The sequence below is a fragment of the Emys orbicularis genome, chromosome 1 (genome assembly GCF_028017835.1).
Source record: "Emys orbicularis isolate rEmyOrb1 chromosome 1, rEmyOrb1.hap1, whole genome shotgun sequence".
Lineage (NCBI taxonomy): Eukaryota > Metazoa > Chordata > Testudines > Emydidae > Emys > Emys orbicularis.
Genome location: NC_088683.1, coordinates 105,975,734 through 105,988,517, shown reverse-complemented (window position 1 = coordinate 105,988,517; position 12,784 = coordinate 105,975,734). Strand labels below are relative to the sequence as shown.

Sequence of the window (12,784 nt, the reverse complement as noted above, 5' to 3'; positions counted from 1 at the left end):
TCCAAGGGGTTTGGATCTGTATTCACCAGGGAATTGGTGAAGAGTCTCTCAAGGCTACCCAGGGAAGGGAATTAGCACTTTGGGAGTGGTGGCAGCGGACCAGATCTAAGCTGGTAGTTAAGCGTAGAAGTTTCATGCAAGCCCCCACATTTGTACCCTAAAGTTCAGAGTGGGGAAGCAGCCTTGACAGAGCACAAGGAGGCATAGGGTGTGTATGTGGCCCTGACAAACACTGCTATTTGAAAGAATTTGATCTTGTGTACATGAGGCGCATGAGCAGCTACAGTGGAATACACTGATGCAGTGAAAAACCACTCTTGCTGTAGGGTAAAGTAATCTTTATTTATGCTGAAGCAGCCGAACTCCCATGATCTTATGGTTGAATAAATATGGAAAAAATTGTGAAACCTCAGTTCTAGGATTATTTCAGCTCCTAATGTTGTATTAATGTTGTAAAAAAAAAAAATGTGTTTGGACTGGATTCATTACCCTCTCTTTCTCAGTTGCCAAAGGGGAAACTTCTCTACTGTATAAAGAAGCCTTCTTTTTTTGGCATCTTTGTCTAGGATAAATTACATGAAGCCAAAATATTTTCCATTGAGGAGGCAAGGTCCTATGAACCGCATGCAATCCACAGCAAATCTTTAACAGAGCAAAGATATGAATGTTGGCCGGTCTGCTTTCTTTCTTTGCTAGAATTATTTCAGTTGTACTGTTTTCAAGTCCTAAGAGGTCATGAGCTTTTTATAATCTGAAGTTAAAAATTATATACACAATTACTATTGCATCCTTGCAAACAGATAGGATTGTCAAAAGTTTTGTTTACCTAAAAAGGTAGGAATAGAAAACTAATTTTTCTGAAAGTTGCTGTAAAGTTGTAAGTGTTCTGCTTGGGGCAGTCTTATATTTTTAATAATATTTTATCTACTATATGTATAGATCTACTACATAAATATATGAAAACTTTACTATATAAATATAGTAAATAAAACTGACTTGATTGTAGAGTGTATATAACTGACTTGATTTTCAGCAGTGATGAACATCCTGAGCTCTCATTTTCTCCCCTCTCCCCGCAGGAAAGTTGTGGGTGTCTGGAAAATTAAGCCACTTCAGTGACTAACTTTTAGTCACTCTCACTTTAGAAAATGTTCATAAAGCACAGTATGTCCCTGATCCTAGTTATATCTATGAGTAGGACTGTTGAGTTCAGCTTGCGTGCAAAAAGTTACTCAAGTGCATATATCTATAAAATAATGCACAGTGATATTTTGAAGTTTAATTTGGTAAAAGGCTGTGCTTAATTACTTGGACCTAATTTTATATTTTGTTTGCAGACCTCATATAATGCTGCACTATTTTAAGTCGTGATCTTGCCAATGGTTGTCACCAGGCATAATGCTTACTATAATGTGTAACCCCATTGACTTCACTAGGACTGTTCATGCTAGCAACCAGCTGCCTTTTGCCTTGGGAGAGGATTACTTCTTCAAAACGATTCATAATTGTCTCTTCCTAAAGTTATATACTTCTTTTACTACTATAGTTCTACCTACCTAAATATTTTTCTGATAATAGATGGCAACATCTTTCATCCGAATGATAGAACTTGGAGGAAAAGGTTATGCACCTTCACCATTTGATACTTTAAGAACCCATGTAAAGGGACTTTCAGACTTTGTTAATTTTATCGACAAGCTGGAAGAAATCATTGGCGAAGTCCTGGATCCACGGTAATGGAGTTTCCCTCTTTTCTTTTCCTTGCTGGGTGTGGGGGTATTCTTGTTTTTTGTTTTGTTTTCTGAATTCTGTAAATTTAGTTATTGATTGTTGATAGTCTTTCTTCTCCTCCCCCCCCCCCCCCCCGGAGTAGTAAATGTTTATAGCTTAAATTGTGTAGCTCTAGAAACTTTTATTATTCATGGTTCCTATTGTTTTCACTCTGGGCAGCCGGACTGTCTTCTGGATTAAAATTTTCTAATTCCAGACCTTGGTGTGCTCATTAGGTCCCATAGATTCTAGCTACCCCTACTTCTTGCTTATTCCAGTAGTTGTTGAGTTCCAGGTGGTTTCTGGTTTCCTGAGCTGTAGTTTCCAGTTTCCAGCGGTATCCTCAAGATGTAAAATGCTCTCACAACGGTTTCTATATATCTTGATAACCATGCAGTCATTATCATTGTAGTTGTTCAGCTATCTGGTTTTGTGTTTCTTTGGCGAATCCTCTTTTGTTAGCACTTGTAAAACCTTACTTAGCATGTGTCTTTGGACTCTTCTGTAGTCACCACTACTGCTGCACAGAAAACATCCAGTGCGGTTCCCCTCTGTGCTATTCTGTAAGGGATATGGGAGGGTGGGGGGAGAGGATGAGGGAGGAAGGAGGAGTGGGGTGCTTTGGGTGCACCTCTAGCACTGACTGAAGGCACTGTAGCTAGATGCTGATTTTTCCATTGGACAGAGAGTAAATAGTGTTATTTGTGTAGTCTGCTCTCCCACATGTAAGGGTAAGTAAGAGAGGCAAGGAAGAACAAGGATCCAGATGGGATTCCCAGAAATAGTGAGGAGGGCTTAAAGGAAACAAGATGCTTGACAAGTGTATCCTAGGTGCTCTCCCAAAATACGTATAGGTATCCTAGATTTTTACTGTGGGAAATCAACAACCTGAAGGTGGCCCAACACCTGGAGTGAGAACTTTAAACCTGTTCTTCCCACTTACACTGGATAAAAGGGACAGAGTAACATAAAGATGAAACCTGCCCTGAGAGACAACACAATGTTTCTGTTGAACCAGGGGCGGCTCCAGGCACCAGCGCACCAAGCGCGTGCCTGGGGCGGCAAGCCGCGGGGGGCGGCCTGCCCGTCACTGTGAGGGCAGCAGTAAGGCTGCCTTCGGCGGCATGCCTGCAGGAGGTCCGCCGGTCCCGCGGCTTTGGCGGCAATTCGGCGGCGGGTACGCTGAAGGCGCAGGACTGGCGGACCTCCCGCAGGCACACCGCCGAAGGCTGCCTCACTGCCGTGCTTTGGGCGGCAAAATACATAGAGCTGCCCCTGTGTTGAACCCAGAGAGATCCTGGGCTTTCTAGGCCACAGCAGTAAAAATGGAAGGAAAACTGCCACTGAGGAGGGCAGATGGACCCTGCACCCCCACTTTTACTGACTGAGACAAATGGAACTGTTAGCTTGTGCTCAGCTTTGTAAGGAGAGACAGACTACAGCTGTAGAGAGAGACTCTGCAGGGGGGCCGTAGGAGGAGGAATACTGGTGCTTTTTATAACCAATTGGGGCCTATGTTCTGCAGCTCATCTGAGAGGCATGCACACGCAATATTGCAGGGTACTTCTTTTACATCCTACACTGAGGGAGTCTGGGCTGGGACTTGATCTTCTGCTTCCAGTTAGTGCGGTTATTTCAAACATGATATATTCTATTAATTACCCAGATGTTGGACCTGGCTGGGGGAGAGGAAAGGAGCCAGAAGATTACCAAGGATTGAGCCAATGGAGAAGTCTTTGGTTTAGGCATCCATGTACTCTGGAGAGGCTGGGTGGCTGCTAAGGACCAGAACAGGCTACTTTGGAGAGCAGTTGCCGGAGCAGAGTGTTTGACAGGGAAATGGGTATCCAGCAAGGTGAGATAGCTGGCATCTTCTATGGATGCAGTGAAGACCAGATCCCTTTGCACAAAAACCTTGAGACAGGAACTGTGTGGCTTTCATGGGGAACAGAGGGGAAGGAATCACTGGAACTACAGGAAGCCTAAGGATCATGGGAGAGGGTAAGAATGACCTGAGGCTGAGGAGCTGCAGTTGGAGTGGCAGAAATATCTAAGGGGGTGAAGAAAAAGACGGTTACTCACCTTTGTAACTGTTGTTCTTCGAGATGTGTTGCTCATATCCATTCCAATTAGGTGTGTGCGCGCCGCGTGCACGATTGTCGGAGAAATTTTTCTACCCTAGCAACACCCGGTGGGTCGGCTGTGGAGCCCCCTGGAGTGGCGCCTTCATGGCGCTGGATATATACCCCAGCCGACCCAGCGCCCCCTCAGTTCCTTCTTGCCGGCTACTCCGACAGTGGGGAAGGAGGGCGGGTTTGGAATGGATATGAGCAACGCATCTCGAAGAACAACAGTTACAAAGGTGAGTAACCGTCTTTTCTTCTTCGAGTGCTTGCTCATATCGATTCCAATTAGGTGACTACCAAGCTTTACCTAGGCGGTGGGGTTGGAGTGAGACATTGCCGTGTGCAAAACCGCTGATCCGAATGCAGCATAGTCTCTGGATTGCTGTACAAGCGCATAGTGAGCGGCAAAGGTGTGGACTGACGACCAAACTGCAGCTCTACAAATGTCCTGGATCGGAACTTGAGCCAGGAAGGCAGTCGAGGAGGCCTGGGCCCTCATGGAGTGAGCGGTGAGGCGCGGCGTCGGGACACCGGCCAGGTCGTAGCAAGCCCGAATGCAGGACGTGATCCAAGAGGAGAGACGTTGGGAGGAAACCGGTAGGCCCTTCATCCGGTCGGCTACTGCAACGAAAAGTTGCGTCGTCTTTCGAAATGGTTTCGTACGTTCAATATAGAAAGCAAGGGCCCTGCGCACGTCCAAGGAGTGCATACGCTGGTCTTGACGCGTGGCGTGCTGTTTAGGATGGAAGACCGGGAGGAATATATCCTGGTTCACATGAAAAGCTGATACCACCTTGGGAAGGAAGGCAGGGTGGGGGCGAAGCTGCACCTTGTCTTTATGGAAGACTGTATACGGAGGCTCAGACGTGAGCGCCCTGAGTTCAGAAACACGCCTTGCTGACGTGATGGCTACAAGGAAGACTGTCTTCCAAGATAGGTAAAGGAGCGAGCAGGTAGCCAACGGCTCAAACGGGGGTCCTGTGAGCTTGGAGAGGACCAGATTAAGATCCCACGCTGGAACAGGTTGGCGTTGCTGCGGGTAAAGGCGGTCTAAGCCCTTGAGGAATCTGACAACCATCGGGTTAGAGAAGACCGAGGAAGCGTGTTCTCCTGGGTGGAACGCCGATATAGCGGCCAGGTGAACTCTGACTGAAGATATCGCCAAGCCCTGTTGTCTCAGGGACAGGAGATACTCGAGTATTAGGGGAATAGACGCCTGCAAGGGGGGCGTGGCCCGCTGTTCGCACCAACAGGAGAACCGCTTCCACTTGGCTAAGTAGGTGGTCCGTGTAGAGGGCTTTCTACTTCCCAGCAGAATCTGTTGCACAGGATGTGAGCATTGCAGTTCTGTCCGATTCAGCCATGGAGCATCCACGCTGTAAGGTGGAGCGATTGCAGGTCGGGGTGACACAATCGACCGTGGTCCTGGGAGATCAAGTCTGGGCACAAGGGAAGCGTGATTGGAGTTTGAATCGATAGCTCCAGAAGCGTGGTGTACCAGTGCTGTCTTGGCCAAGCTGGAGCGACTAGAATCATACGCGCCTAGTCTCTGCGTAGTTTGAGCAGTACCCTGTGGACCAGTGGGAATGGAGGGAAAGCGTAGAACAGCTGGTCCTTCCACGTTAGAAGGAAGGCGTCGGACAGGGAGCCCGGAGATCGCCCTTGTAGGGAGCAGAACGCGTGGCACTTCCTGTTGGCTTGAGATGCGAACAGGTCGACCTGGGGAAATCCCCACCTCTGGAAGACGGAATAGATGATGTCCGGGCGAATCGACCACTCGTGCGTCTGGAAGGATCTGCTGAGACGGTCCGCCAGAGTGTTCTGGACTCCAGGGAGGAACGATGCCATGAGATGTATCGAGTGGGCAATGCAGAACTCCCACAGGCGAATGGCCTCTTGGCATAGGGGGGACGACCGGGCTCCTCCTTGCTTGTTGATGTAGAACATGGCCGTGGTGTTGTCTGTGAGGACTAACACGCAGCGGCCATGTAGGAGACCGAGAAATGCCTGACAGGCTAGGCGCACAGCCATCAGCTCCCGAACGTTGATATGCAGAGCTAGTTGGGATGCGGTCCACAGGCCTTGGGTATGGTGCTCCCCGAGGTGAGCCCCCCAACCTAGAGAGGAGGCATCCGTGACTAGGTGCAGGGAGGGTTGTGGGGCGTGAACGGCACTCCTGCACAAACCGCCTTGTGATCCAGCCACCAGGTGAGAGAGGTCAAGATCGAGCTCGGAATCGTGACCACCATGTTCAGGCTGTCCTGAGAAGGGCGGTACACCGACGACAGCCAGGCCTGAAGTTGACGAAGCCGAAGTCTGGCATGTCTGGTTACGTAAGTACAAGAGGCCATGTGACCCAACAGACCGAGACACGTCCTTACAGTGGTAATCGGGAAGGCCTGGAGTCGATGGATGATGTTCGCGATGGTGCGAAACCGAGTGTCTGGCAGAAGAGCTCGGGCGAGTGTGGAGTCTAGGACTGCCCCGATAAACTATTCTCTGGGTTGACTCCAGAGTGGACTTCTCTTTGTTGAGTAGAATGCCTAAGTCGTGGAATGTTTGTAGTATTATGTGAACATGCGCCCGAACTTGCTCCCTGGTACGGCCGCGGACCAGCCAGTCGTCTAGATACGGGAACACCTGTATCCTTTGTCGACGAAGGTATGCTGCCACGACGGCCATACATTTGGTGAACACTCTCGGAGCCGCGACAGTCCGAAGGGAAGGACGGCAAATTGGTAGTGTACCTTGTTCACTACAAAACGAAGGAAGCGCCTGTGAGGGGGGTAGATCGCTATATGAAAATAAGCGTCCTTCATGTCGAGGGCGGCGTACCAGTCCCCAGGATCCAGGGAAGGGATGATGGTCCCCAAGGAGACCATGCGGAACTTCAACTTTACTATGAATTTGTTGAGTCCGCGTAAGTCTAAGATGGGTCGCAGACCTCCTTTTGCTTTGGGGATCAGGAAGTAGCGGGAGTAAAACCCCTTGCCCCTTAACTCTGGGGGAACCTCCTCTATGGCCCCCATAGAGAGGAGCCCAAAAACCTCCTGTATAAGGAGATGCTCGTGAGAAGGGTCCCTGAAGAGGGACTGGGAGGGGGGGAACGAAGAAAACTGGAGAGCGTATTCCCTCTCCACCGTGCGAAGGACCCAACAGTCCGAAGTTATAAGGGACCAAGCACGGTGGAAACGGGAGAGGCGATCCCGAAAGGAAGGAAATGGATCCTGGGTAGTGGCTGGTGCGCTGTCCTCGGGCGCAGCTTCAAAAGTTTTGCCTAGGGCCTGAAGGCCGCCTAGGCGAGCCCTGATTCTGACCCGGTTGAGGGCCGGTCGACCTCCGTCTACCACCTCGTCCCCGCCTTCTGGGGAAGTCCTGTCTCGGACGAGGAGGAGGAGGGTAGAACCTTTGTGGCTGGGGCCTAAATGGCCTGCGTTGGGGTCCCGGGACATGCATCCCCAGGGAGCGCATCATGGTTCTCGAGTCCTTGAGGCTCTGTAACCTAGAGTCCGTCTTGTCCGAGAACAAGCCTTGGCCGTCAAACGGCAGATCCTGCAGGGTCTGCTGCAGTTCTGGCGGCAACCCCGAAACCTGGAGCCAGGAGACACGTCGCATGGCTATCCCCGACGCTAGTGTCCTGGCGGCTGAGTCCGCAATGTCGAGGGAGGCCTGTAGGGAGGTTCTGGCCACCTTTTTGCCCTCCTCCACCAGGGCCCCGAACTCCTCCCTCGAGTCCTGGGGGACCAACTCTTTAAATTTCCCCATGGAATTCCATGAGTTATAGTTATATCTACTTAAGAGTGCCTGTTGGTTTGCGGCCCTGAGCTGTAGACCCCCCGCCGAATAAACCTTGCGTCCAAACAAATCAAAACGCTTAGCGTCCTTTGATTTGGGCGCTGCCGCCTGCTGGCCATGGCGCTCTCTGGCGTTCACTGATGAGACTACCAGTGAACACGGTGGGGGATGTGTGTAGAGATACTCATAGTCTCTAGAAGGAACAAAGTACTTCCTCTCTACACCCCTGGCAGTGGGAGGGATGGAGGCCGGGGTTTGCCATAGGGCCGTAGCGTTAGCCTGGATTGTTCGGATAATGGGCAACGCCACCCGGGTTGGGGCATCAGATGAAAGGATGCTCACCACCGGGTCCTGCACCTCCACTATCTCCTCGGCCTGTAAGTCCATATTTCGTGCCACCCTACGTAACAAGTCTTGGTGGGCACGAAGATCTATAGGAGGTGGGCCTGCGGGTGTTGTACCCGCCACTGCCTCATCTGGGGAAGATGAGGAGGACGCCTCAGGGGGTAAAGGACCTGTGTGGGGGTCCGGCTCCACGGGACTTGGAGGTGCAGGATCCCCTGCACCAGGGTCTGGCTCCTGCGTGGGCGTCGGGGCCAGAGCCTCCATGCCCCCTGGGGGAGGGCGGGAGATGGTGGCCTCAGGAACCCTGGGCTCAGAGTGAGCCGAGCGAGAGGTCGCTAGTGGAGCCCCTTGAGCCTGGTGATACGCCCAAGGGGTCCAGAAAGACCAATGCGTAGGGTCTTGCCGAAGGTTTTCTGCCCCCTCCTGTCAATGACCCAAGTCGTCTGCAGCTTGACCCTGAGCAGGGTACGCTGAACGGGGGGCCCCTTCAGACGAGTGAGACGCCGATCTCGAGGGCCAGGGCGGTGCCGAGCGTGGGTGCAGAGAAACGTCCTGGTACGGTGCCAAGCGGTGCCGATCCAACGGCGAGCGATCTCTGCGCGGTGCCGGTGAACGGTACCGGGATTGAGAACGGTGCCGATGTCCATGTCGGTACCAGGACCCGGATCTGGACCTGGATGACGAAGACCGTCTGTAACCTCAGTGCCGGGAGCGGCCTCGCGAATGTGAGCGGCGCTCATACCGGTGCCGGGAGCTGCGCCTTGACTCCGACCGGTACCGATGCTCGGGTCGGTGCCGAGAAGAAGACCGGTGCCGGGAGGTAGATCTGTGCTGCGAGTACGACCGGCGCCGAGATGGAGATCGGTGCCGGGACTGCGAGCGGCGTCGAGACCTGCTCCGAGACCTGGAGCGGTGCCGCAAGTCCACGCCCAGAGACGGCGGGCGTATCAGGGTAGGCTTGCCCCTGGACTGTACTGTACGAAGGGCATGCGATGCCGCAGGTTGAGAAGGCGCCGGCTCCGTGAGGGCGATGAGGTCTCTCGCCGTGGCAAACGTCTCTGGTGTAGAAGGGAGACAGGGCTCCACCACTTGACGAGGCGGTGAGCCAGTCCGCACCAGACTCAACGGCTCCCCACCCGGTGCCGGAGTCAACGGTGCTGAGGATACTTGCACCCTCTGGCGTTCGGAAGCCGGGCGCGGCTCTACCACCGGTGCGGGAGGAGCCGGTGCCTGTGACGGCAGCGTCCTGAGTCTTACGGGGCCTTTTATGTCCCGGAGACAGGGACCGGCGCCGAGGGGCTTGCGGCGGACGCGGTGCCGAGGGAGGACGGGTGCCGTGGCGCCTTTTCCGCGTCTGCCTGCGGTGCAGTACCGGAAGGTGCCGCTGGGGCGCTATGCACCGAGGCGCTCGGTGCCGGAACCTGGTGCGCCGAAGGAGGATCCGGGCTAAGTGCCACCTCCATGAGGAGCTGCTTAAGCCTGAAGTCCCGCTCCTTTTTTGTCCTTGGCCTGAAAGCCTTGCAAATCTTGCACTTGTCCGTTTGGTGAGACTCCCCTAAGCACTTCAGACGAGAGTCATGGGGGTCTCCCGTTGGCATAGGCCTAGCACATGTCACGCACGGCTTAAAGCCGGGAGCCTTGGGCCTGAGCCCGGCTGTGCGCCGGGGGGGAAAGGGGGGAATAAGAGCCCCCTTAACCCCCGCTAACTACGAAAACTATTTATAACTATTAACAACTACTAATCTAAAGAACACAATTAACAACTATCTACAAGAAACAACGGGTAAAGCTAGGAGAGTGGAGAACAGCTATGCCGCGCTCCACAGTTCCAACGACCGTCACGGGCGGTAAGAAGGAACTGAGGGGGCGCTGGGTCGGCTGGGGTATATATCCAGCGCCATGAAGGCGCCACTCCAGGGGGCTCCACAGCCGACCCACCGGGTGTTGCTAGGGTAGAAAAATTTCTCCGACGATCGTGCACGCGGCGCGCACACACCTAATTGGAATCGATATGAGCAAGCACTCGAAGAAGAACAGGAGGCTACTGTAAGGTTCAGGAAGAGGTAGAAGAAATAACAGCTAAAAGGGGACTTACCAGAATTGGGGCAACTGGGAAACGTCAAGTCCAGGAGCCCCGTACCCTGTGGAGGCAGAGAAGTTGCTGCTAGAGCTGGGTTGGCTCTAGTACATGTCTGCAAGCCCCAGGAAGGGCACCTGGCAGGTATTCCAGTCCCATATGTAGACCTTATAGTTACCTGCTCTCATGGATGTCTTCCCTCTGTCCTTTTCTTCCAGCCTTCATCCCCTGCAAGGGTATGGTCTCCACAGCTATCTCTATTCCAGGGAAGAGGGAGAAGGATGGCTGATTCCCAGAAACAGCAATACACTAGATCAGGGGTCGGCAACCTTTCAGAAGGGGTGTGTCGAGTCTTCATTTATTCACTCTGATTTAAGGTTTTGCGTGGTAGTAATACATTTTAACATTTTTAGAAGGTCTAAAAGTCTATAAGTCTATAATATATAACTAAACTATTGTTGTATGTAAAGTAAATAAGGTTTTTAAAATGTTTAAGAAGCTTCATTTAAAATTAAATTAAAATGCAGAGCCCCCCGGACCAGTTGCCAGGACCCGGGCACTGAAAATCAGCTCGCGTGCCGCCTTTGGCACGCCTGCCATAGGTTGCCTACCCCTGCACTAGATCCTCCCAGTTCCACCTCCATCAGAGTCTAGGGAGAAAGAGAATGGAGCAGTCAAAATCCCTAGCTACTTGGGAAGTCTTCAGGAGTCTGTTTAGGCACACAGGAGTGTGCACAGGCACCAGCATTAGCTGGATTTTCCAACATGAACAGCTATCTTCCTGTCCCCACTATAGGGAGTTCAAAGGAACTGTTCCAGTGGCAGCAGCTTCTCTGTGTTGCTGACTCCAATTCTAGAAGAAAACCTAGTCAGAGAAGGGAAGGAACCATTTCAGCTCCAGCAGCTCTCATATGGCCTGTAGCTACAGTGGTATGGATCCTTGTGAGAAGCCCCTCATACCGGCTAATGGGATGTTCTCAACCTGCAGTTGCAGGAGAGAGGCAGATTCTAGCTTTCCACTCCACATAGCCAGGATGGTATAGATACTGCAACTGGAGGAGGGAAGATATCAGCAGAGTCCGTTACTGGGGACCTGTCACTGTATTTGTTGCAGTGCTCTGTACATGTTCACTCTAACATAAAATAATGGGCACCAAGTGATCTGTTGCAGACAGAGAGCCCTCGGGAGGACTGAGGCTATCTAATGCAGAGAACCCAAGAGTGGATGCTGCCATCTCTGGCGCTACTACAACAGCAGCAACTCTAGTAGAAGCAGCAGCCTGGGAGGACCTACTGAATAGAAAAACTGAAGTTTCTCTGAAGGGAGACTTCAAGTCCTTGAGTTTGTTGTTAACAGGCTTCAAATTACAATGTGTATGCATTGAGAATAGCAGTCCACTAGTTGCAAAAGCTCTTCAAGTCTCTGGAAGCTAAGGGCAAGTAATTCAAGCTAGTTAAGGCACTGCTGTTCCTCCGTTAAGTCTCTCATCCTGTGAGGTGATGTGCAATGTGATTAGAATTAGTTCTGCTCCATGGCCTTATATATGTCAGCTAGGAGGTCCCTGCAGAAGAAGCAGTCTTCCAAAGGACTAACCATTCCACCTTTCAAAGACCGGTGATCACAGAAGTCTGTTCCTTCTTGGAAACTCACAGGTAGCTAACAAGCGATAGGAGCTTTTAGCTGGAAGCAATATTTAGCATCAGAATGGTTAAAGTATTCCTCATCCAGTAGAAAATAACCAAGCTGCAAAATCAGGTTCCCATATTTGCTACTGGAAGAAATATACTGTAGTATTATGGAGCTGGCTGCATTGTTGATGTCAGGAAGTCTCAGAGTAGAGTCATGAGTCACTTCAGCTGTTCATGTTGTCATAGTGGAAAGCAGAAACAAAAACTCATACCAAAAAGTGTTGGTCAATCATCGAAAACCTGCACCTTGGATGTTCTGGAGTGGAAGATGTCAATTATGGACACTAGCTCACAGACCAAAGTGACCAGGTTGGCACTACTTACTTTACCTTGAGAGTCCAAAATTTTATTTGGGAGGGCAATTGAACAACGCCATGACAGGCATAAGTAAATTGCCATGGGGGATACCTGAAGGGTAGGACATGATCAAGAATATAGATCTGCTAGTCTTGAGTAAAACAAAATCTATTTCCAGTCTGTGAGGCAGTCACATAATGGGAAAAGAAACTCCAGTGATGGATTGGCTGAGTGGAATCCAGTTGAATTCCAAAGTATGACAATCCTGACCAAATATGGCACAGAACCCAAGTGGACCCATGAGCTTCCAAGAGACATAGAAAGATAGGGCTGGGCATTTGACTGATTCAAAAATGATTGGTCAAACAATGTCAAAAATGATCAAATATTTTAAAGCACTAATTTATGAAAACAGTAACAAAAAAGAGTAAGACTTTATGGTCTCCACTAGGTTTAGCCTTAGACACTTATGCCTAACTTAAAAAAAAGTTATTTAACTAAGTTACTTTAACTCAGAAAAATGCAATACATAATGAAATAAGGTTCTAAAAAAATTAAATAATTTTCTTATTTTTAGCAATGTTAATCTAACATTTAAATGTGAGTGTTGTTCAAAACCAAACAGTTATAAAAGGAAAAATAAAATTAAACAGAAATAAACACATAGCAATTTATTTTTAAAAAA

The 12,784-nt window shown here is 50.4% G+C and overlaps 1 protein-coding gene across 2 annotated transcripts in view; it reads left to right on the top strand.

The window, feature by feature from the left end:
- Positions 1-12,784, top strand: part of PARPBP (PARP1 binding protein) — a 119,325-nt gene that overhangs the window by 43,474 nt on the left and 63,067 nt on the right. Inside the window, exons 5-6 of one of the 2 annotated variants that reach the window (XM_065403470.1) lie at positions 567-674; positions 1,579-1,733. In XM_065403470.1, the coding sequence (XP_065259542.1) occupies positions 567-674; positions 1,579-1,733 (263 nt within the window). The remainder of the gene's footprint in view (positions 1-566; positions 675-1,578; positions 1,734-12,784) is intronic. The other variant, XM_065403478.1, reaches the window with a different exon arrangement.